The sequence below is a fragment of the Geotrypetes seraphini genome, chromosome 2 (assembly GCF_902459505.1).
Source record: "Geotrypetes seraphini chromosome 2, aGeoSer1.1, whole genome shotgun sequence".
Classification (NCBI taxonomy): Eukaryota; Metazoa; Chordata; class Amphibia; order Gymnophiona; family Dermophiidae; genus Geotrypetes; species Geotrypetes seraphini.
Window position 1 is genome coordinate 412,741,765 of NC_047085.1, and position 26,343 is coordinate 412,768,107.

The 26,343-nt window shown below is 48.2% G+C and overlaps 1 protein-coding gene across 6 annotated transcripts in view; it reads left to right on the forward strand.

Moving 5' to 3' along the window:
• Positions 1-26,343, forward strand: part of ICA1 (islet cell autoantigen 1) — a 311,620-nt gene that overhangs the window by 260,454 nt on the left and 24,823 nt on the right. For all 6 annotated transcript variants that reach the window (XM_033931013.1, XM_033931014.1, XM_033931016.1 and 3 more), the window contains 2 exons: positions 3,508-3,768; positions 16,200-16,295. In XM_033931013.1, coding sequence (XP_033786904.1) covers positions 3,508-3,768; positions 16,200-16,295 — 357 coding nt within the window. The remainder of the gene's footprint in view (positions 1-3,507; positions 3,769-16,199; positions 16,296-26,343) is intronic.

Consider the following 26,343-nt stretch of genomic DNA (forward strand, 5'->3'; position numbering starts at 1 on the left):
CACCAGCACACCCAGGCTCGTGCCCAGTCTAATCAACCTGCCAAGCCTCTTCCTCCTGCCAAACCATCTCAGCCCTTTTGACTCCTCTCTCCAGGGCTTAGCCAGTCTTCCACCCTCATTGCCTCTTCCTCAGCCAATCGGAGGCAGGCTCCACATCTTCATCAGCCGTTGGGAGGTCATCACATCGGACCAGTGGGTCCTCAACATCATCCGCCACGGCTACTCTCTCAACTTCCAGACTCTTCCACCAGACAATCCTCCCGTAGAGTCTGCTTCTCTTTCAACTCAAACCCCCCTCCTCCTGAGGGAGGTCCAATCCCTCCTTCTTCTCAATGCCATCGAAGAAGTACCTCTGGAACAAAGGGGCCGGGGATTCTACTCCCGTTACTTTCTAGTTCCAAAGAAGACAGGAGACCTACGTCCCATTCTCGATCTCAGGGACCTCAACAAGTGTCTAGTCAAGGAGAAGTTCAGAATGCTCTCCCTTGCCACGCTTTACCCTCATCTCTCTCAGAACGACTGGCTATGTTCCATGGACCTCAAGGAGGCCTACACTCACATCCCAATCAATCCATCCTCACGTCGCTACCTACGATTCCAGGTGCACCATCGCCATTATCAGTACAAAGTGCTACCTTTTGGCCTCGCTTCATCACCCAGGGTGTTCACCAAATGCCTCATTGTGGCGGCGGCCTTCCTCAGGTCTCACAACCTCCAGGTGTTTCCCTATTTGGACGATTGGTTGGTGAAAGCACCTACGTCTCCGCTTGTGTTACAAGCCACTCATCAAACCATCTCTCTCCTCCATCTTCTGGGGTTCGAGATCAACTACCCCAAGTCGCATCTGCTTCCCACACAGCGCCTTCAGTTCATTGGAGCAGTTCTCGACACCACACTCATGCGGGCGTTTCTCCCCTCCGACCGACAGCGGAATCTGCTCCGCCTGTGTCGTCAGGTGCTCCTTCATCACTCCATTTCTGCCAGACAGATGATGGTCCTCCTGGGACACATGGCCTCGACGGTGCATGTGCTTCCCCTGGCACGACTCCACCTCAGGACACCTCAATGGACTCTGGCCAACCAGTGGTCCCAGACCTCGAATCTTCTTTCTCATCCCATCTCTGTGACATCGTCTCTTCAGCGATCTCTACAATGGTGGTTGAACTCCTCAAATCTTTCCAGGGGCCTTCTTTTTCATCTGCCCCCGCATTCCATGATCATCACCACGGATGCCTCCCCTTATGCATGGGGAGCTCACCTGGGAGACCTACGCACCCAAGGTCTTTGGACCCCACAGGAGCGTCGACATCACATCAATTTCCTAGAGCTACGAGCCATGTTCTACGCTCTCAAGGCCTTCCAGCACCTTCTTTGTCCTCAGGTTCTGCTCCTGTGCACGGACAACCAAGTCGCCATGTACTACATAAACAAACAGGGCGGCACCGGATCTCGCCTCCTTTGTCTGGAGGCTCTTCGCATCTGGACCTGGGCCACAGCCCGCAGTCTCTTCCTCAAGGCTGTCTATATCCAGGGCGAACAGAACTCCCTGGCCGACAATCTCAGTCGCATCCTGCAACCTCACGAGTGGACCTTGGATCCTCCCACGCTCCTCTCGATTTTTGCTCGCTGGGGCACTCCGCAAGTGGACCTATTTGCAGCCCCTCACAACCATCAGCTGCCCCAGTTCTGCTCCAGACTCTTCTCTCCTCACCGTCTGGCCCCGGATGCATTCCTTCTCGATTGGACGGATCGGTTCCTCTATGCCTTTCCTCCTCTACCTCTAATGTTGCGGACTTTATCCAAACTCCGCAGGGACGGAGCCACCATGATCCTCATAGCTCCCCGGTGGCCTCGTCAACATTGGTTCTCCCTCCTGCTTCAGCTCAGCTCCAGGGAGCCCATTCCTCTACCTGTGTTTCCTACTCTACTTACACAGCAGCATCAATCTCTACTACATCCAAATCTGTCTTCGCTCCACCTGACAGCTTGGTTTCTCTCGGGCTGACCTCTCCAGGAAATCTATCTCAGCCTGTCCGTCTCGTCTTGGACGCCTCCAGGAAACCGGCCACCCTCCAATGTTACCATCAGAAGTGGACCAGGTTCTCCTCTTGGTGCCTCCGTCATCATCACAATCCCACCTCTTTAGCGGTGGAAACTGTTCTGGACTACTTGCTCTCCCTGTCCAACGCAGGCCTCAAGTCTACCTCAATCAGAGTTCATCTCAGTGCCATCACGGCATTTCATGAGCCTGTCCTAGGAAAACCCCTCACGGCTCATCCTCTGGTTTCCCGATTCATGAGGGGCCTCTTCAACATCAAACCACCTCTGAAGCCCCCTCCAGTCGTCTGGGACCTGAATGTGGTTTTGTCTGCCCTCATGAAACCTCCTTTTGAGCCGCTTGCCACAACTTCGCTCAAATTTCTGACATGGAAGGTGCTTTTCCTCATTGCCATCACCTCTGCCAGGAGGGTCAGTGAGCTTCATGCACTGGTTGCCGATCCACCGTTCACTATTTTTCACCATGACAAGGTGGTTCTGCGCACCCATCCTAAGTTCCTCCCCAAGGTGGTCTCAGCTTTTCACCTCAACCAGTCCATTGTGTTGCCTGTTTTCTTCCCGAAACCCCATTCGCATCCCGGGGAACAGGCATTGCACAGTCTTGACTGCAAGCGCGCCCTGGCTTACTATCTTGATCGTACAAGGGCTCACCGCTTGTCCCCTCAGCTCTTCCTGACCTTCGACCCGAACCGTTTGGGTCGACCGGTCTCTAAACGAACGCTATCCAACTGGCTTGCAGCTTGCATCGCGTTCTGTTACGCTCGGGCCGGTCTGTCACTAGACGGTGCTGTCACGGCCCACAGGGTAAGAGCTATGGCCGCTTCTGTTGCTTTCCTCCGTTCCACGCCCATTGAGGAAATCTGCAAGGCGGCCACCTGGTCCTCAGTTCACACATTCACTACTCACTACTGTCTGGATGCTTTCTCCAGACGGGATGGGCACTTCGGCCAATCTGTACTTCAGAATTTAATTTCCTAATGGCCAACCATCCCTCCTCCCTCTTTGTTAGCTTGGAGGTCACCCATGCGTAAAGAATATGCTGCCTGCTTGTCCTGGGATAAAGCACAGTTACTTACCGTAACAGGTGTTATCCAGGGACAGCAGGCAGATATTCTTACGTCCCACCCTCCTCCCCGGGTTGGCTTCTTAGCTGGCTTATACTAACTGGGGACCACGCTCTCCTCCGTCGGGCGGGAAGGCACTCGCGCACGCGCGGTGCGGCCAACTAGAACTTTCTAGTAAAAAGGTCCGTACCGAGGGCTCCGTCGGTGACGTCACCCATGCATAAAGAATATCTGCCTGCTGTCCCTGGATAACACCTGTTACGGTAAGTAACTGTGCTTAATCTGTAGTATTGTTTTGTTTTGGGGGAGTTTCATATCGGTATTCTGGCTATGTTTGCCCAGTATGTTATACAGATTTGTAATTTGTTGCATCCTTTCTTATCAGTGCCAAAGGACCTTCTTGGAGACCCACTAGAACCTGAAAGTTGTGATAAAGATGAGATGATGTTGAATGATATTCTTAATGCATCCAGTTTGGATGAAGGAGACTTTAGCAAAGAATGGACAGCAGTCTTTGGAGATGACCTGCTCAATGACCATGCCACAAATAATGTAGCTAGTGACCAGGAGACGATGACTCCATCAGGCTTCCTTCCCTCAGAGCTTTTAGACCAAAATATGAATGATTTACAGTCCTCATTGCATGGTAAGTGACCAAGTTGTGTTTTCCAAAGTGTTTCTTTCATGCTCTAGATGTTTGAAAAACAAGAAGTGCATATTTTAAGGTAATATATAGAGTACATACTGGCTGTTTAGAGGGATAAGGTTTTGCTCCTGGTATTTGTAAGTGGTGACACCCATCATTTATCATCATGATCTGCAGCTGACAGGTCAGTCCCTCTGTGGTACCTATTAACCAGTCTGCAGAAACTTTTGTGGAGCTTGGGGTCCAGTCCCCTAGTAGCTTTGCTTGCCTGTTGGGTTGCAAAGGCTTCAGCGTAGGCTATCAGACATGGGGTAGGCTGTCAGACAAGGGGGTTCAGCCGGGCTCGCTGTATTTTGCCTCCCCCCTTTCATGTGTGCGAGTCCGCAGGTGTTGAGGATCAGTCAGACTTCGGTCCGACTGGCAGCCCTAAAATTTCAGCATTGGAAGAACAATTTTGAGAATAACCACGTTTAAGTTTTTGCAGAAGGATTGAAGTGAACGTATGGTATTTTTTGCTCCATAAGATGCACCCTAGATTTCAAGGAGGAAAACAAGAAAAAAAACATTCTGAACCAAATTCTCCCTGCCAGGATCTGCACCCAACCCCACCCCTCTGGTGGTCTAGTGGTAGGCTGGGACAGGGTACAGATGTCAAGGCAGATGACTTTTTAAAATATGCAATGTCACCTCAGTAACAACTATAGAAAAAGACAAATATAGTGCAAAATATAGACAGCAGATATAAATTCTCAAAACTGACACCTTTTGATCACTAAATTGAAAATAAAATCAGTTTTCCTACCTTTGTTGTCTGGTGATTTCTTTCTTTCTTTCTTTCTTTCCTTCCTCCCTCCCTCCTTCCTATGTCCCCCTCAATGCCTTCCAGCCTTTGTCCTTTTCCTCCCCCCCCTCCCCCCCCAGGCCCAACAATTGTCCCTTCTTCCATCCCTGTCTCCTATGTTCCCCTCACTGCTTCCAACCTTTGCCCTTCCCCCCTCGTTATCTGTTGATTTATTTATTTATTTCTTCCCTCAGGCCCAACAATTGTTCCTTCCTCCCTCCCTCCTATGTTCCCCTCACTGCCTTCCAACCTCTGTCCTCTTCCGCCCCCGCCCCCTAAGCCTGCCCGCCCGCTGGATTTAATTACCTCCCGTTACTGCCACTGTGAGGACATGTTGACAAAGTGGGGGGGGAGACTCCTGGCTCAGCAGCAGGTCAAACTCATCAGCACAGCACCGCAAGCCATGGCCTCGTTGCGGCCTGAGAGCGAGAGACGAACTGAACAAATTGCTGGGAAGGGCCAGGCAGATGCAGCAATTGCACACTGCCGGCCCCAACCTTCTCCCCGACGTCAGAATTGACGTCGGGGGTAAGGCTTCTGGGCCGGTGGCATGCAATTGCTGCACTCACCTGGCCTTTCCCTTCCTCTACTTGCGGCGGTAGCAAAAAACCAATAGCAGGGGCGGTCTAAATAAGGTAACGGCGTGGGGGGGGTATTTGCTCCATATGAAGCACCTTTTTTTCCTACCCACTTTTTGGGAGAAAAAATATACAGTAATTTTCAACCTTAGGGGAATATCGTTCTATATTTCTGTTAGTTTAAATGAATAAGATGTCCCTAGTTTACCAATAGAAGCAATGCCTTTAAGGGAAGGAAAAGTTTAAGTTTTTGTATAATCCTAACCAGACCCAGTCTTTGAGAATTCCAGGAAAGAGGAATAAGTAGAGAGCATATGCCAAACAGAATCTTAAAAATTAAGCAGGCACATTTAAAGTGTATCCGGGAAAATATCGGAAGCCAATGAAGTTTAGCCAGCAGCGGAGATACATGCTCAAATTTACCCTTACTAAAAATCAACCTAGCTGCGGTATTCTGAATTAACTGGAGTCTCTGCAGGCTTGGTTAAACTTAAATAGATTGAATTATAATAATCTAATCATGAAAGGATATACCCTGTTTCCCCGAAAATAAGACCTATCCTGAAAATAAGCCCTAGCATGATTTTTAAAGTTGCTCCTAATATAGCCCTACGCCAAAAATAAGCCCTAGTTAAGATTGACCCCCGAATGTCCCCCAACACTCCCTGACTCCATCCTTGACACTAGTGCTGCCTAATTTGCTGAAAAAATTGGACTCGTCGATTAAGCAACCCCCCACCCCTGGTGCTTTAGGAGGCCTTGGAGCAGAGGTATGTCAGTCTCACGGTGGGAGGGTTGGTGGGGTTCTGCTGCACAGGAGGGAGGGAGGAATAGAAAGATGCTGCACAAGGGGATGGGTGAGGAGGAGGAAAGATGTTGCACATGGGGGGAAGAAAGGAAAGAGGAAGAATTGGGGTGGAGGAGAGGAAGGGGACAGATGATTGTTGTACATGAAAAAAATAAGACATCCCCAAAAGTAAGCCCTAGTGTGTTTTTTAGATCCAACTTAATATAAGACACTGTCTTATTATCGGGGAAACACGGTAGATTGAACAAGGACAGAGAAATGTTGCTGATGAAAACAGGATCTGACTTTCCTCAGCATGTGAATGAAGGCTGAAGAAACATTTTTTTACTAGAAGAATACTGTTGGAATTAGAACATTTCAAGTTTCACGTTTATTTAAAATTTCTTATACCGCCCAATTAGCCTTCTAGGCGGTGTACAAATTTGTAAAAACAGAAAACAAACTTTAACTAAAATACAAGTATGAGGTGACAATACGTCCCCAAACTGTAACTATAAAAACTTTTAAAAACTATTAAAAACAAAAAGTCCCAATAAAGAAGTTTAAAAAATGATGAAAGAAAACCAAGAGTCCTTAAGAGGGAAGAAGAGTAAAGATGTCAAGTTATCCCTGTCTTCTTCTCAGCAGCCTGTGGATACAAGGAAAAACTCAATTTGAAGTGTCTGTATACAAATGCTAGACATCTAAACAAATTAAATAGGGGAGTTAGAGTATATAGCACTGAATGATGAGGTAGATAGAGTAGGCATCTCGGAGACCTGGTGGAAGGAGGACAATCAATGGGACATTGTGTTATCTGGGTACAAATTATATCGAAATGATAGAGTTGATCAAATTGGAGGGGAGGGGTTGTGCTATATGTTAAAGAGGGAATTGAATCAAACAAAATAAACATTCTGAGCAACACAGATAGCATTGTGGAATTAGTACTGCAATAGCTACACTCGCGGTGCTTCTTTCATCCGCGGATAAGCGGATAAAAGAAGCACCGCGAGTGTAGCTGTTGCAGTATTAATGGAGAAAGGCAAGTCATCAACAAAAGCTAAGTGACATTAGTTTTGCTACTAAGTGCCATTATATTTGGCAGGGAATATTTCTACAGTGAGACATTTTTCACATATCTGATTGACTTTTTTTTGGCCATATGAGGCCTTTTTTCTCCCACTTTTGGGTGTATGATGTTTGTGCTTGCTCTGAGTTTTGAGATTATTGGGAAAGACATGAAATACAATCCCTAAGATATATAAATAAGGCAGCAAGAAGCTTTTTACTAAGTAAGGATTATAGATTATACTGTTATTCAAACTTACTTGTGCTCTAAGATATTTGGGGTGATTTCAACTACCCCAACATTGACTGGATAAATTCTGCATCAGGGAGTGCTAAGGAGGTAAAATTCCTAGATGTCAAAAATGAATGCTTCTTGGAGCAATTGGTCTGGGAATCAACAAAAGGGGGAGTTATTTTAGATTTGGCCCTTAGTGGAATGCAGGGAATAGTACGGGAGGTAACTGTTGGGCCTGCTGGGAAACAGTAATCAAACATCAAATTTGAGCTGATAACTGGAGTGATGTCGCAAAAGAAATCTACTGTAGCTGCATTTAATTTTCACAAGGGTGACTACAATAAAATGAGGAAAATGGTTAAAAAGAAGCTAAAAGGGTCTGTGGCAAAGGTCAGAAATGTAAACCAGGGGTGGATGTCGTTCAAAAATACTATAGTGGAAATTCAGACCAGATGTATTCCACATATTAACAAAGGTGGAAAGAAGAGAAAAACAAGAGCCAGCATGGTTTAAAGGTGAAGTGAAAGAAGCTATTATCGCCAAGAAAACATCCTTTAAAGAATGGAAAAAGGATCCCAAAGAAAAAAATAAGAGACATAAGCACTGGCAAGTTAGATACAAAGCATTGATAAAGAAAGCTAAACAAGAATATGAAGAACAACTTGCCAAAGAGGCGAAAACTCATAGTAACAATTTTTTTAGGTACATCAAAAGCAGAAAACCTGTGAGGGAATCTGTGGGACCTTTGGATGATCAAGGAATAAAAGGTGCGCTCAGGGAGGATAAAGCCATAGCGGAGAGACTGAATGAATTCTTTGCTTCGGTCTTTACGGAAGAAGATGTAAAAAAATCTACCTGAACCGGAAATGGTTTTCAAGGGTGATGAGGTGAAGGAATTGAAAGAAATCTTGGTGAACCTAAAAGATGTACTAGGCCCCTTCTCAGATGCACCAAGGAGAAGACTAAGGCTCTGATTGGCCCAGACACATAAGACCCCACCTGTAGGAGGGGCCTTAAACAACCTGGGCCAGTCAGAGCCTCAGGCCCCTCCCCGATGTATCCCAGGATGCACAGGGAAGACCCGCCATTTTGAAGAGGCAGGCCAACTGGCCGGAGGGAATAAGCATCCCTTCAGCCAGCCATCTAAGTAAGGTAAGGGGGAGAGGTTGAGGGTTGTCAGAGGCATGTGTGTGTGTGTGTGGTTGAGGGGGGGTTGCGTGGTGGCAGGAGAGATTGGACATTTCTTCTGCTGCCGGGGGTATGTGGGATTATTGTTGGTGATGCAGCAGGAGAGAATGGGCATCTCTCCTGCCGAACTTCAATTAGGGTTCATTTTGTTTATTATTTAAATTTGCGTGGAGAGATGGGTCTGAGCTGTCAAGCCTTACTTTCCTGTCGGTGCCTGAACCAGTCAGCGCTCAGGCACTGATCAGAAAGTAAGGCAATGACAGCTCAGACCTGTCGGTAAATTCTGGATGCAAATGTGGCACTATGAGGTTAGAGAATCACTTGGCAATTATAGAGAATAGCTTGGAGTTATCATTTCAATATTAACGATCTCGTTGTATTACATTTGCATGGCAGTATCAAAGACTGCTAGAAATCTTGGAAGGGGGTCACGTGATGACGCTGAGCTGAGCGGCGGCTCCTGGCTCGTGCTCCGACCCTCTCACGCTCCAATCTCCGCTTTTTAAAGCTTTTCAGCTCTGCTCCCCTCACCTTCTTTGGCGCGATATCAAGCGGAAAGCAGTGGGAGGCTGACGGCTGCTTCGGCGGTTTTCTGCGCGGGTTTCCAGGCAAGTTATGCCAGTTAGGACCCCGCGGCCGGCACGAGTCCAGCGTGAGCACGGCGCACCTAAGATGGCGGCCGGAACTGCGACCCCGCCGAAAGTGCTGCTTCAGGACGATGCGGTACAGGAGCTGACTCGAACTATATCGGCAGCAATTGATGGGAGACTCACCAAACTACAGGCAACTGTGGAGGACGTGCGGGACTGCCTGGAGCGGCATGGCCAACGCCTTCAGCAAGCGGAGTCTCGCATCACCGCCCAGGAAGACCGCTCCGGAGTGCTGGAGGCGCAGGTTCGGGACCTGCAGGCTACGTGCGCTACCCTACACGAGCGCCTGGAAGACCAAGAAAACCGCGGACGTCGTAATAATATCCGACTGGTGGGCCTGGCGGAAAATATCCGCGACGCCGAACTGCGCGATCTGGTGGAGAGGTGGCTACCTGATGCAGTGGGCTTCACCCCGGCAGGATCACGCGCCTTGGTGGAAAGGGTGCATCGCCTGGGCCAGCGTCGCGAGGGAGAAGGCAGACCGCGACCTGTCATTGCCAGATATCTGAATTTTGCTGACAAGGCACAAGTCATGGCGTTCTATCGCAAAAAGGGCACGTTGGAACGGGACGGTGCTAAAATTCTGCTGTTTAACGACTACTCTGCCGAGGTGGCTGCCCGCCGGCGAGCCTTGGCACCTCACTGCACTGAGCTCCGCAACAGAGGCCTCCGCTTCGTGGTGCAGTACCCTGCACGGGTCCGGGTCTTTGAGGCCGGGGGACCGAAGACCTACGAGGATGCGGAGGCACTGCAGACCTTTATCAGATCCCTGGCACTTACACCTCCGAACCCTTAACTCAGTACCTCAGTTTACCTCATTTGCTTAGTTGCTCTATAAATCTCTTTTGACTTTGCGTCTATGGCCGCTGATACCTGCAACAGGGGTCGGCTACTACTGAGCTCGAGCTTTGTGTCCCCTTCTGGGGGGAACCACTGGGGCCTTTCGTGGACTCTTATTCTTTTCTGCTTGGTCCTGGGAGGCCCTGATGGATGGACGCTATTGAGGGATATTATCACTGCGCTGCTTTGGCAGCTTTCTCGGTTCTGGCATTTGTTTCTGTTATGCTTAGTCAGATCCTTGGACTGGACCGATGATTCGGCATATGCATGCAGGGATTCTGGACTCTGGACTTTGGGTATTTGATGCTCCGATCTATACCCCCCATTCTTTATTCTCTGTTATCTGCTATTTGCTCTGTTTTTGACTTCATTGCTGTCTTTAGATTTGTTCATGAGGGGAGGTCTTGCCATTAGGGGTGGGGTTGATTTTTGCAGTTGTATGGGTCTCTTTGTGTGAGGGGGTTGGGGGGGGCCTTTAGGTATATGTTTTTAGTGGGGGAATGGAAACGGTTGGGATGCTGGGTGGGTACGAGGGGGGGTCGTAAGCGGGAGGAAGAGTGGGGACTAGATGGTGTGGTAGGTTGTTCTATGTTTGTGTGGGGTGTGCTTGGGTGTGTATGGTTGAGTGCTCTGCGTAGAGGGAGGGGAGGAGGGGTAGGGTTGGGGGGGGGTGTATCCCTAGTTCAGTGGGGATCGTGGGGTTTTATTGTCTGTCCTCAGGGGTTTAGCTGGGAGACCCTAGGGGATCTTGGGTGGAACAGTTGGGACGTTGTGCTGATGCTCAGTTCTTCTCATGGATATGGCTGACTTGATGTGTCTTACGCTGAATGTGGCGGGCATCAACTCGCCAGTAAAGCGCACGAAAGTTCTGTCTTTTTTGAAGAAGGAAAAGGTCATGGTAGCTTTTCTACAGGAGACTCACCTCACGGCATGCGAACATCAGAAACTGCAGCGAGATTGGGTGGGAGAAGTAGTGGCGTCCTCCTACTCCTCTCGGCAACGGGGGGTGGCTATACTCTTCCATAAAGCATTGTCGATGGTAACACATAGAGTCATTAGGGACCCTCAGGGCCGTTTCGTCATCTGGGTGGGGACGTTGAATGATAAACCTGTGGTGCTTTGCAATGTTTACGCGCCTAATGTATACACTCCCTCTTTCTTTTCCTCTCTGGGGGCCTCTTTGATAGCATTGCCGAACTACGAACTCCTGGTGGGAGGGGACTTCAATGTAACTAGCGACCCTTCCATTGACTGTAAGCCCCCGAGACCAGTGACGGCGGACAATGAGCGGCGGGGGGTGAACTTCCTAATGGGAGAGTTGGATCTCCAGGATGTGTGGAGGGTGTATCATCCTGGAGAGGTGGATTTTACCTTCTTCTCAGGGGTTCACCACTGCCATTCTCGACTGGACTATTTCTTACTCCCCTCTCGTTCTATCGGGAGGGTGACGCGCACCCGCATACTTGATGTCCCCTTTAGTGACCACGCTGCTGTAACTATGACTCTTAAGTGGGGGAGTGGATCTCAGGGTGACCGTATTTGGCGCCTCAATCCATCTCTGTATCTTGACGGGGAATTTCATACCTACCTTACCGAGGAATGGTCTAAGTACAAGCTGACGAATGAAGGGTCTGGGGTCTCCGATACTGTATTCTGGGAAGCGGCAAAGGCTTATCTTCGCGGATGCATAATAGCTTACTCTATCCGCAAGCGCAGGCTCCGGGATGCGGAACTCACGTCCTTGGCAAAACAGATGAGGGAATGCCGGTTATATCACTTGAGGCACAGCTCAGAGGAAGCTCGTCAATCCTATCTTGGGCTACGCAAACAAATTGACGATATCCTCTCTGCTCGGGCCTTAACTCATCTTGACGTGTACAAGTTTCAACTTTACAGGTGGGGTAATCGGGCGGGGAGGCTTCTGGCCAATCTGGTTCGTCCGCACCGGCGCACCACCCGCATCTCCACTATTCGGGACTCCTCGAATGTGTCGCACCGGACGGAGGCGGCTATTCAGAACCAATTCGTGCGATTCTATAGTGATCTTTATAACGAGGGCGGGTACGACACGGAGCAACGTGATAATTTCTTTCGCGACTTGAATCTCCCGATCGCCTCGGAAGCTCATCGAACCTTACTTAATGCCCCTATCACTTGTCAAGAGATCTCCGCGGCTGTTGGTCGTCTGAAGCTTGCTAAGGCTGCGGGACCGGATGGTATGGGTCCCGAGTTTTATAAGATCCTACAACATCACGTGGGCCCAGCATTGTGCGCTATGTTTGGAGATATGCAGGACTCGGATAGACTTCTCCCAGAGCAGAATCATGCCCATGTTGTGGTGCTCCCTAAGCCGGGCAAGGATCCCGCCTTGGTGGGCTCGTATAGACCCATTTCCCTACTAAATCAGGATATGAAACTCCTCACGGCTATCCTGGCTAGGCGCCTAGCACAGGTTGTCCCCTTGCTTGTTCATCCAAATCAGGTAGGCTTTGTGCCGGGTCGCTTCTCTTCGGCTAACATAATTAAGGCGTTGGTGGCGCTGAGGGAGGGCAGAGGTCGATCGGGGGATGATCTGTTGGCTAGCTTGGACGCTGAAAAAGCCTTCGATAAGGTAGTTTGGCCTTATCTTTTCTGGGTCCTAAGTCGTTTTGGCATTACAGGCTCTTTCCTTGACTGGGTGATTCGTCTGTATACGGCTCCTACCGCCCAGCTTCTCATCAATCGCCAGCGTACGGTCTCCTTCCCGCTGAGGAGGGGCACCCGGCAAGGCTGCCCCTTATCGCCGTTGCTGTTTATACTTTCGCTTGAACCGCTGGCGGCTAAGATACGTGATGCCCCGGGCGTGGAGGGCATCCGGGTGGGGGCGGAGGTCTGCAAGATTACCATGTTTGCGGACGACATGCTACTTTTTGTCAGTAATGCCCGGGATTCTATCCCCCGCATCACTTCCTTTATCGATTCCTTCGGGGCTTTTTCCGGCCTGTGTATTAATTTCAGTAAGTCGGAGGCAATCTCGGTCACTGCGCCCTGTTTATCGAGAACTTTACCTTCTTTCCCTTTCCGTTGGGCGACGGGTGAACTCAAATATCTGGGAATTTTTCTGAGCGCAGATTGGGCCACGGTATATCGTCGTAATATTGTAGAACGGCTTGCCCAGCTTCGGGATGCTTGCCACAGATGGGGTGATCTTCCTTTGTCGCTCTTCGGTCGTATTGCCTTGGTGAAGATGGTTTTGTTGCCCAAGATTCTTTATCCCTTACAGATGATTCCCCTGTGGTTGCGAGCGTCGGAGGAGGGAGCCTACAGGTCCTTTGTTGGCTCCTTTATCTGGCGGAATCGGAGGGCCCGCGTGGGGTTTTGGAGACTTACGCAGAGCAGAGCTCGGGGGGGGTTAGCGCTCCCAGATCTTCGGCTATACAATGTCGCGGCCCTGCTGCGATGGGTGCATGACCTACACTCGAGGGGTTCACGATTTGCTCCTCCGGGATTGTTTGATTCCTGGGTGACCCCACACCGTGCGCTGGCTTGTCTTGATATCCGTGGGTGGCGTCGCCCTAGGTTGGGTTGTAACTCTATATGGCTGGACCCGATGCGCCGTGCGCTGCTCTGGTGGCGGCGTCGAATAGGGGGAGGATTGCGGGACAATTGGGCTTTTCGCTCTGTGCGGGGGAGCCCTGAGTTCCCTCCGGGGGTGGGTGCGGCCCGTGGACTGGAGGCTAGATTTGGTTCCAACTTTTGCCTGGGACATATTACGGCGGTGTCCTCTGGGGAGGGGGCGTTCCCCTCTTTTGTTGACCTCCGCCGTCACTGGTCTCTCCCCGAAATGCCGTTTTTTGCTTATTTGCAATTACGCCATTATTATGAGTCCTGCCGTAGAGATGCCCCCGCTGGTGGCGACCTCTTGAAGGTTGACCGCGTCTTTCTCTCTTTCCCAGCCTTAATGAATTCCCTCTCTACTTGGTATAGATTGGCGCGAGAGGAACGGCCGGACCCCCGACTTCTCGGTCTCGCTTCTCAGTGGACGGATGAACTCGGGGAGCAGGTCGGGGTTGAGACGTTGGTGGCATGCTTTGCTAATGTCTCTCGTGGGGCGCGCAATGTTTCCCTACAGGAGATACAGTTTAAGATCTTACATCGCACATACTTCACTAGGGTGCGGGGTAGGAGGGCGGGCTTGTGGGATACTGACATATGTGTTAAATGTAGGCGACTGCGTGGCACCCTGGTCCACATGATATTAGAATGCCCCCAGCTGGAAACGTATTGGAATGGGGTACTGGATTTTCTGGCCCAGGTTGTGCAGTTGCCTCTACAGTGGTCCTATTCGCTCATTCTTCTGGGGAGTGAGGGGGCGGTGTTAGAACAGGGCCTCAGTTTGGAGCACTGGCGATTTCTCTATACCGCTTTGTTGGTGGCCAAACGCGGTGTGCTCCGGCTCTGGATGGATGATAATGCACCCGAGGTGCTGGTATGGAAGCGCTCCTTGTTGGAGGTGGCCCGCTGGGAGATCCGTGTCCATCCGGAGCCGCTATCGGCACCCAAGCAACTGTACCGCTCTTTATGGGATGCTACTGTGAAGGAACTTGGCTCTTTATGAATGACTTTGTGTCTTATTCACACTCACTCTCTCACTGAACGGGGGGGGGGGAGGGTTATTCTGCTTTCTGTTTTCATGTTTATTTGGATGGTTGATGGTGTGCAGGAGTGTATGAGGGGTTGACTGGAGTGCGATTGGAGACTGGAAGAGGGGGGGTGGTTAGAGGGTTCTTTTTTGGGGATTCCACTGTTATTGGAAAACGTTGATTTGCACCGCTCGGCCTTTCCGGATTATGAGCTCCGCGGCTCTGCGGGCCGTGATGGGGTGGACTCTGACTTGTTGAGCCATGTAGGATGTCCGGTGGGCCTGGCCACAACTCCCCCTCGTCTGAGGGGGTGATACCTTGTTTGTTTAGTTCTGTTAGATGTTCTACCAGCATCCGGTCATGCCTGTACTGCAATGTTTTTGTATGGCTGTGCTGTGCTTTTCTGTTCAATAAAAAATATTTCAAACAAAAAAAAAGAAATCTTGGAAAAGACCTCGGTAAGCCATTTTGATAATCTGCCACTAAAATACATGCACTCTAAACTGTCTGGAAACGGATTAGCGAGCACGTTAAAGGCATATTTTAGTTTTGAGATAATATTGGCATAGATGATAAAGTTAAAGAAATTCAAGAAAATCTGTTGAAGGGTTTTCAAGTATGTACTGGGCTACAACAAGACACAATCACACTGAAAATGCCCTGACGTGTAATTTGTGAATACTGACCTTCCCCAAAATCAAGTTATCAGCAACACAGTTGTTTAAGAGATAGTTCATTGAAATTCTGAAGATCCCAATGGAAAAACATCCTCCAGCCAAAACAGGTTATAATAACTTCTTTTTTTTTTAACCTGTTTTTGGATTTACATTCAGGAGAGTTACATTCAAATATACAGTGGAACCTTGGTTTATGAGCATAATTCGTTCCAGAAGCATGCTCGTAAATCAAGTTACTCGTATATCAAAGCTAGTTTCCCCATAGGATATAAGGGAAACTCACTTGATTCGTTCCACCTCCTCCCCCACCCCCGAGGCCACCAGCACTGCTCCACCTTACCCCGCCCCTGTGATCCGGCATCCCACCCCGCTCGCGTCGCCCCCACCCGCCGCAATCTGGCATCCCCCATCCCCCCAAACACATTGTCTTACCCCCATCTGGCACCGGCAACAGCACCAACGCACAGGACATGCCGGTGCACTCGTAAACCGAGGTTTGACTATACTTGGTTTTCTCAATCCCCTGAGGTTGTACAGTAAGTTTGTACCTAAAACAATGGAGGGTTAGATGACTTACCCAGGTGTCTCTAGTTGTCAGTCCAGTGCCCTAACCACTAGACAACTACTCTACTCCATTCCTTTGACAAAGTCAAAACGTGTAAAAGTAGATCATACCTCCTTCCTTCATAGTGGTAGTGAGATTACTCCTGCATAATTGTAAAGCATGTTTGCCTGGAATAAGGAAATTAAATTTCTAAGGAATGTCATCTAACATTTGAACATTTGATTCATGTATGCTTGTTATATCTAAGCACCTTGACATTCATATGGCTGACAGTATGTACCATATATTGAATATTGATATTCTGACATGTGCTAGTATCAATTTTCAACAGAAAGCTGCAATTCTGACATGATTAATGTTGTAATCTTGTTTTTCAGACTGGGCAATAAGCAGTGACTGGCATCCAGCTGAATCACAGCCAGTGCAGAACCCAAGCAGCCTGAGTTATGATATTAACAAGACACCAGTGAAAGGTGATTATTATTTTCTTGTAATATAAATAGTTGTTGCTTTTATTTCATAATACAGTAGACTCCCAGTTATACCACACTCATGAAGATTGTTGGATGCCAGATAAGTGTAGTTTCTGGTTGCTTGAGAAAAAATAGACCTATGTCAATGCTGTTCTCCCACTCCAAACTCCCCCCACTCCTGAGACAATGGTTGCTGCTACCCAACACTTCAAACTCCCCCCCAAGGACATCATCGCTGCTCAAACAATCCAACCCCCCCTCCGCGAGGCCACCGGCACTGCTATCCTCCACTGCGAACTCACCCCACGCTGCTGTCCACCTCCTCCCCTTACTGACCGGCACTATATTTACCGCATGCCAGTGCAGAAAGAGCCTGTCACCAAAGTTCTAAGCTGAGCAACTATGGGGCCTTCAGCATCTGCACATGCTCAAGGCCTTCCAGTTCCCGCCCTCTCCGAGATTTTCATGAGGTTCTTGGAGAGAGTGAAAGCTGGAAAGCCATGAGCTATGCGCTGATACTCAAGGCCTCACAGCACTTTCAGCACTAGCATGTGATAAGCTGGTCAGTGTGGGGAGGAGGTGGACAGCAGCCTTCTAGCTAGAGGACTGGGAGGCAGTATCAGCCATAGACCAGGGAGAGGATCCCTCTGTTCGCTGACTTTTAAAGTCCTCTGGTTTGCTGGAAATCATTAACGAATCCATTTAAGAAGTGAAGATAGAGCCTCCACAAACCCTGACCTCCCAGTGTTCTCTTCTGAGCGGGATCCAGGCTCAACCCATGTCTTTTCCATGCCACGTGGACATGAGGATCCTAGTCATAGAGCCTTGGGAGACTCCCGGAGTCTCACTGAGGGTAGCTAAAACCATAGCTTCAACTGTACCCCATGGATCAGGAATTCCAGCAAATGTTTGCTATGCCAAAGGTGGATTTCTGGTAGCTCAGGTGACCAAATGCACTTCCCTACCAAGTGAGGGAGGTGTGATTTTGAAGGATCTGCAGGACTACAGAGTGGATATGGTCCCCAGGAGGCAGTTTGAGGCTCTAGCCTTAAGGATTAAGGCTGCTGCTACGGCTTCCTTTGTGGCATGTGCTTGTCATTCTAGGCTATGAAATGTAGATTCCAATGGAAATGGCCTAACTGCCTCAGCTTGAGGTGGTGGAAATAGACTATGTAGTGGATGCAGTATATGATATAATCAAAGTCTTGGGGAAGGTCTCAACATTTTTGATCTCTGCCCATCATATGCTTTGGATCAGGCAATAGGTGGGTGTTTTGACCTCTAAAGTGCCACTGAGCAGGCTCCCTTTTCAAGGGACAGATTCTGACCAGTGTGCAAGACCATGATCTTTACCAGACAGCAGACCCTGATCATCTAGAGGCCAGAGCTGGGGGTCCTTTCGTGGGTACTGGCACTCTCAACAGTATTTCACAGGAGCCTCTACTCAGAGAGCCTTTCAAAGTTTCAGAGAAAAATTCTCCAGGAACCAGAGGAACCAAGGTTCAGGTTTACACTTTGCAGTGCCAGCCAAAAATTCACAATGACGCCAGCCCTCAAGCTGCTCCTAAAGAATGGAGGTTACCACTTGGACTATCTGGAGGCTTGGGAACAGATAACATCTGACCGCTGGGTCCTGGAAATTATCAGAGAGGGCTACAAGATAGTTTGCACACCCTCTCCGACCGGTTCATGCATTCGCCAGCTGGCCAGCCAGAGAAAGCACAATGGGTTCAGGCAACATTATGAAGGTTGCTAGATATTCAAGCCATAGAACCAGTCCCTTCAGAACATTCGGGCTCTGGCAGATACTCCATATACTTTGTCGTGTTCAAGAAAGGCTCAGAGAAGTGAAGGCCCATTCTGGATTTCAAACATGTCAGTGCGGCCCTGAGAGTTCCTCAGTTCCAGATAGAGACCGTTCAGTCCATCATTGCAGCGGTGGAGCCAGGAAAGTTTCTGGCTGCTGTAGATTTGATGGAAGCATACCTTCACATCCCAGTCTTCACAGGACACAGAAAGTTTCTCAGATATCATGTGTTGGATAATCACTATCAATTCTCAACACTTCCTTTTGGGCTGGCAACAGTGCCCTGAACTTTCATGAAGGTTATTTTGATGGTGGTGGTGGCTGCTAGTCTCTGCAGAGTAGGTTGGCAGGTGCACCCTTACTTGGACGATTGGCTATCAGAGCACCATCTTGAGCAGAAGGAGAAAAGGTAGTAGCGGCAGTTGTGGAGATGTTGCAGATGAATTGTGAACTTTTGAAAGAGCCACCTTGTTCCGACACAGTCCCTGAAATATCTAGAGGTCTTATTCAGCACAGCAGCTTCCAGAAGCATGCAAACAGAAAATTTGTGGTCAGATTACAGACCTGTTGGCCAAGCTAGAGCCAACTGTGTGGCATTACCTTCAAGTCTTTGTGTCAGTGGTGGCCACAACACAGGTGGTATCCTAGGCAAAGGTGCACATGCGCCCCCTCTAGGACACCTTGTCTCCTCAGAGACTCCCTGCAAGATCCACTTCCCTGGACAGAGGCAGTTAAACACAGCATGAGCTGGTGGCTTCATCCATAGTCTCTAGCAAAGGGGGATCCCACTCCTAATCAATTCATGAAGCGGTCTAATGATGCCAGCTTTTTCAGCTAGAGGGCTCATTGCAATGGTCACCCAATTCAAGGCCAGTGCACTCCGTCGCAGTGAAAGTGGTCTATCAACAGGCTGGAACTACGAGCAGTTCATCAGGCACTGCACCGTCTGGATTCTTTGCTGGAGGGCAAAGCAGTCAAAGTCTTCTCTGACAATGCTACTGCAGTGGCCTATGTAAACAGGCAGGGAGGCATCAGAAGTGCTCCACTCTGGCATGAGACGAAAGCATTGTTCTGTTCTGAAGAAACACATATGCAGGCAATCTCTGGACAATGTTCAAGCAGATTATCTCAGCAGACAGACATTAGACCCAGGAGAGTGGTTGTCCCTGAAGGATTCCAGGCCATTGTGAGAAGATTGGGTTGTCAGACATAGAAACATAGAAATTGACGGCAGAAAAGGGCCTTAGCCCATCGAGTCTGCCCATACCAATGACCCACTCCCCGACTTTTACTCCCCTATAGATCCCACGTGAATATCCCATTTTCTCCTGCAAGTTCCACTTCCCTGGACAGAGGCAGTTAAACACAGCATGAGCTGGTGGCTTCATCCATAGTCTCTAGCAAAGGGGGATCCCACTCCTGATCAATTCATGAAGCGGTCTAATGATGCCAGCTTTTTCAGCTAGAGGGCTCATTGCAATGGTCACCCAATTCAAGGCCAGTGCACTCCGTCGCAGTGAAAGTGGTCTATCAACAGGCTGGAACTACGAGCAGTTCATCAGGCACTGCACCGTCTGGATTCTTTGCTGGAGGGCAAAGCAGTCAAAGTCTTCTCTGACAATGCTACTGCAGTGGCCTATGTAAACAGGCAGGGAGGCATCAGAAGTGCTCCACTCTGGCATGAGACGAAAGCATTGTTCTGTTCTGAAGAAACACATATGCAGGCAATCTCTGGACAATGTTCAAGCAGATTATCTCAGCAGACAGACATTAGACCCAGGAGAGTGGTTGTCCCTGAAGGATTCCAGGCCATTGTGAGAAGATTGGGTTGTCAGACATAGAAACATAGAAATTGACGGCAGAGAAGGGCCTTAGCCCATCGAGTCTGCCCATACCAATGACCCACTCCCCGACTTTTACTCCCCTATAGATCCCACGTGAATATCCCATTTTCTCCTGCAAGTTCCACTTCCCTGGACAGAGGCAGTTAAACACAGCATGAGCTGGTGACTCAATCCATAGTCTCTAGCAAAGGGGGATCCCACTCCTGATCAATTCATGAAGCGGTCTAATGATGCCAGCTTTTTCAGCTAGAGGGCTCATTGCAATGGTCACCCAATTCAAGGCCAATGCACTCCGTCGCAGTGTTGCCTGCAAAGAACAAAAAGGTGAATCGGTTCTTCAGCCAAAGTTATGAACCTGGAAGTGCAGGACTAGACGCTCTTGTTCAACAATGGCCTGAGACCGGGCTACTGTATGTTTCCCCCCAGCCTATGATAGGCCAGGTGGTCTGCCAAATAGTATATCACACAGGAATAGTAGCTTTTGTAGCAACAGATTGGCCCTAGTGCCCATGATACATGGATCTTGTACAACTACAAAAGGAGCAAAGTTTCAAACTCCAGGTGCATCCAGACTTGCTCTTGCAGTAGACCAGTTGCCCTAGGGTAGGGTTGTCCAATGTCGGTCCTTGAGGGCCGCAATCCAGTCGGGTTTTTAGGATTTCCCCAATGAATATGCATGAGATGTACTGCCTCCTTGAGATGCAAATCTATCTCATGCATATTTATTGTGGATATCCTGAAAACCTGACCTGCCTGTGGCTCTCGAAGAACGGAATTGCCTACCCCTGCCCTTGAAGATTCTTTGGTCTTACAGCATGGCTCTTGAGCTCACAGCACTAGTACAAAAAGGATACTCAGAAGTAGTCATTGCCACTCTCCTTAGAGCCAAAAAGCCAACAATGGTTTCAGCATATGCTAAGGCATGAGAGACATTTCAGCGCTAGTGCAGCAGCGAAAAGTTAGAGCCGGGCAGTGCTCACATCCCATCAGTGCTAGCATTTCTCCAAGAGGGCTTTGACAAGAGATAGAGCTCAAGTAGCAGGGCCGAAAGAAGAGAGCTTTACTAGCAGCCCACCTGGACATAGGTTCCTGAAGGGCCCCAGATTTGAGACCCATCTCCATCCTGGAATCTTAATATAGTTTTATAGGGACTCAGCAGAGCTCTGTAGGAGCCCTTACAGGAGACCTTCCTCATGGATCTGTTGGAAATTGTTAACCTCTGAAAAATGAAACACAATCATCTAAAATTAGTAGAAATAATATATTTTCATTAATTATTGCAAAAGGAGAGAGAACATAAGAACTTAAAAATATTATTACCTTACTGGGTCAGACCAATGGTCCATCAAGCCCAGTAGCCCGTTCTCACAGTGGCCAATCCAGGTCACTAGTACCTGGCCAAAACCGAAGGAGTAGCAATATTCTATGTTACTGATACAGGGCAAACAGTGGCTAATTATATGTGAAAACTTATTTTAATTTAGCAGGCCAAAGGCATTTGAATCTAGAAACAAGTTTTATATGTTGGACAAAGTCTTCTTGGTGGCAATTACTTCTTCCAGGAGAGTCTCAGAAGTGCAGGCTCTTTTGTGCAGAGATCAGGAGGCTCCAAATTATCCAAAACACAGCTGTAAAAATTATATTTAATGCTAAGAAATTTGACCATGTAACTTCTCTTCTAAAATAGGCTCACTGGTTGCCAATATCCCATAAACTTACATTCAAAATTCTTTTTCTCACATTCATAAGAACATAAGAATTGCTGCTGCTGGGTCAGACCAGTGGTCCATAATGCCCAGCAGTCCGCTCCCGTGGCGGCCCCTAGGTCAAAGACCAGTGCCCTAACTGAGACCAGCCCTATCTGCGTACGTTCTGGTTCAGCAGGAACTTGTCTAACTTTGTCTTGAATCCCTGGAGGATGTTTTCCCCTATAACAAACTCCGGAAGAGCGTTCCAGTTTCCCACCACTCTCTGGGTGAAGAAGAACTTCCTTACGTTTGTACGGAATCTATCCCCTTTTATCTTTAGAGAGTGCCCTCTCGTTCTCCCTACCTTGGAGAGTGTGAACAACCTGTCTTTATCTACTAAGTCTATTCCTTTCAGTATCTTGAATGTTTTCCCTCTGTCTCCTCTTTTCAAGGGAAAAGAGGCTCAGTTTCTCTAATCTCTCGCTGTACGGCGACCAGTGCTGGACGCAGTATTCCAGGTGAGGGCATACCATGGCCTGATACAACGGCAATGTAACCTTCTCCAATCATTCCTAGCATTCTTTTCGCCGCCGCCACACATTGCATGGATGGCTTCATCGACTAGTACTCCCAAGTCTCTTTCCTGGGGGGTCTCTCCAAGAACCGCCCTGGATATCCTGTATTCGTTTATAAGATTTTTGTTACCGACATGCATCACCTTACACTTATCCACATTGAACCTCATTTGCGGCCCATTTCTCGAGCGTGTTTATATCACATTGCAGATCTTTGCAATCCTCCTACGTCTTCACTACTCTAAATAAATTAGTATTGTCTGCAAATATAATCACCTCACTAGTCATGCCAATTTCCAGATCGTTTATAAATATGTTGAAGAGCACAGGCCTAAGCACCGAACCCTGCGGCACTCCACTGGCGATGCTTTTCCAGTCCGAGTATTGTCCATTTACTCCCACTCTCTGTTTCCTATCCGCCAGCCAGTTTTTAATCCACGTGAGTATTTTACCCTTGATTCCATGGCATGCAATTTTTCGAAGTAGTCGTTCATGCAGAACCTTGTCGAACGCCTTCTGAAAATCCAGATATACAATGTCGATTGGGTCACCCTTGTCTATCTGCCTGTTTACTCCCTCAAAGAAGTGCAGCAGGTTCGTCAAGCAAGATCTTTGCTGAAGCCGTGCTGGCTGGTCCTCATCAGATCATGTTCGTCAAGTTGCTCAATGATGCGGTTCTTTATCAGCACCTCTACCATCTTTCCCGGTACCGAGGTCAGACTCACCGGTCTGTAGTTTCCTGGATCACCCCGCGAACCTTTCTTGAAGATCGGCGTAACATTTGCCACCTTCCCGATTTGATGGACAGATTGGCTATTAGTTGAAGCAGTTCAGCTATAGCCCTTTCAGTTCCTTGATTACCCTCGGATGGATGCCATCCGGTCCCGGGGATTTATCATTTTTAAGTCTAGAAGCATACCTCTTCTAGACTGATCGTAAACCCTGTTAGTTTCCCGTCTTCGTTTCCCGCGTATAGCCTGTTGGCTTCCGGTATGTTGTGTATATCCTCTTTGGTAAGCGCAGACACAAAAAATATGTTCAGTTTGTCGGCGATGGCTTTGTCCTCCTTTAGCACTCCCTTTATTCCATGGTCATCCAACAGCCCCACCGCTTCCTTCCTTCCCCTTAATATATCGAAAGAACGGCTTAAAGTTTTTTGCCTCCTTGGCTATATTTTCCTCGTAGTCTCTTTAGGCCCCTCTTACCGTCTTATGGCACCTGCTTTGATGCTGTTTGTGCTTTTTACAGTTTTCGTCTGTTTTCGACCTTTTCCATTCCTTAAACGAAGTCTTCTTGTCTCTGATTGCTTCCTTCACTGCTACAGTGAGCCACGCCAGTTCCTTGTTCTTTTTCCTCGTGGATCCCTTGTTAATACACGGTATATATAGATTTTGTGCCTCGGTGACTGTGTCCTTAAAAAGGGACCATGCTTGTTCTAGCGTCTTTACAGTGCTTATCCTTTTCTTAATCTTCTTCCCCACCATGAGTCTCATCCCTTCGTAATTCCCTTTTTGGAAGTTCAGCACCGTGCCCGTCATTCTGGATCGATGTTTCGCCCCTGTGTCCAGGTCGAAGCGGATCATATTGTGATCACTGGTTCCCAGTGTCCCCTCTACTTCTACACCTTGCGCCGGTCCTTGTAGTCCATTTAGAATTAAGTCCAGAATTGTATTTCCTCTCATATTTTCCTTGACAAGTTGTTCCAGGAAGCAATCGCCTTCAGCATCCAGGAACTTGGTCTCCCTACCGCAGCCAAAGGTGCCTATGGTTCCAGTCTATCCCTGGATAATTGAAGTCACCCAGTGTTCTCCCCAGAAATTTTTTCCAGCCAGGTGGCATGAAAAAGTAGCCGGGTGGGGCGGGACGGGGAAATTTGGTGGGGTGGAAAATTAAGGGCTTCTTTTACTAAGCTGCAATAGCGTTTTTAGCGCGTGCAGAATTGCCGCGCTACATGGCTAGAATTAACGCCAGCTCAATGCTGGCATTTGTGTCTAGCACGTGCGGCAATTCTGCGCGAGCTAAGCGTGTGGTAAAACCGCTAACGCAGCTTAGTAAAAGGAGCCCTAAATGTGTACTATTTGTATTAGTTAATTATTAGTTATTTTCCAATGCTCAATATGGCAGTCTTTCTTAAGGTTTGACACTTGTTCCATAATTTTTTATTAAATTTAAGAAGTATCCAGTTCTAGAAGTGAATAAATAGATATTTGCCCTCTTTCAAATAGTATAGAGCAGCGTCTCTCAAACTTTTTTAACTCTGGCACACTAAACGGAGCAAATGTTTTTTGTGGCACACTAAATGCAGCAAATAATTTTCATGGCTGGAAAAAATTTATGGGGAGAACACTGTTGCCATTAGTTTTCAAGGTCCAATCACGTCAAAAAATGATGCTTATCTGGGCAGTTGTATAATAAAAAGAATGGATAAGATAACATGAGAAGTGAAATTGTCATGAATCAGAGGGATACATACCCTGTAGGTCCTAAAAGCAGGCTTGTGGATTAGATATAAACTATGAAGGCAGTGGTGTACCTAGCATATGTGACACCCATCATTTTTTTACACCCCTCCCCCCATCTGTATGAAAAACATGATTTTTAGTAATAATCCACACATCACACAAGAGTGTACCTAGGAAAAGGCAGCATCTTACATACTGCAATGAAAAGTACAACATCAATACACCCATTGTAAAACTAAACAAGCCAGACTAGTACAGATCAATCCTACACAGTCAGTCCTAACTGAAAACCATGTCTTTCGAACACACAGAACACAGAAAACACCTTTGCCTAGTATGGAATATGTAATCACAAACTAACCCCCCTCCCTTTTACAAAACTATAATGTGGTTTTTAGCCATGGTGGTAACAGCTCAGACTCTCATAGAATTCTGAGCAATTACCACCAGAATTGGTGCTATAAAAAAAACCCTCTACAGTTTTGTAAAAGGGGGGATAAAATATAAAAACGTAGACAAAGGTTAAATTGAACCACCAAGAAGCTGGACTCTGTATACAATGCAACACTACAGAAACAGCGATGCATCTCCCCTAAAGCAAAAAAATAAATATAATTTTTTTCTACATTGTCTTCTCTGGTTTCTGCTTTCCTCATAGTCTTGTCACTCTCTTCCTTTCATCCACTGTCTACCCTCTCTCTGCCCCTTCTATACGGCATCTTCTCTCCTTGTATTCCCCTTCCATCTCTCCCTTCACCCCTATTATTCTGCATCCATCTTCTTCCCTTCCCTCCTCCAATGGTCTGGCATCTCTCTCCTGTTCTTCCCTTCCTTTTCCCACACGCCCATGGTCTGGCATTTCACTCTCTCCTCTCCCTTCCCCCCACTTCCATCAGCATCTGCCCCCTTTCTTTCCCTCCAACCTAATTCCATCCAGTATCCTTCCCCCCTTATGTCTCTCTCTCCTTTCCCTGCACACCAATTCCATCAGCATCTGCCCCCTTTCTCTCCCTCCACCACCCTTCCATACCACCCTGACCCCCTTTTTCTCCCTCTACCACCCTTCTATGCTCCTCTCTCCCTCCAAACCAGCAAGGTCCCATGATGACTGCTTCTGTTGCCTCTGCCTCTGGAAGATGTAAGTGATGTTGGAGGGGGTGGGCCGGCAGACGCAGGAAGTTGTGGCAAGGTTCCGCAATGACTGCAGCTGCCAGTCCACCCCTTCCGACGCCACTTACGTCTTCCGGAGGCAGAGGCGGTAAATGCAGTCATAGCAGGACCTTCCTGCACTTCAGTGTGGTTGCCGACTCTGCTTTGGAATAAGTACAGCAGCCACGCTGAGGTGCAGGTGCCATTTAGAGCAGCTCGGAAGGTTCTGGATCCAGCCGGCTGTGTACCCCCCTAAGGCTGGCACCTGGGGCTGTCTGCCACTGTATGAGGGGACAAAAAAAAATGGATAACTTGACCGATTTAGACATGTCATACAATTATAACCATAAAAATATGTCGTAAAATGTAATTCTAAACTCAAAAGACTCCAGATGAAAAGCAGACTATAGAAAGGAAACCAGAAAAGACCGGGTAGATGAAAAGTGAAACCTGGGAAAGATCTAAATTATTCTTCAAATGAGCTTCTATTAAAACCAAAGAATAAAACCACAGCACTCGGGAA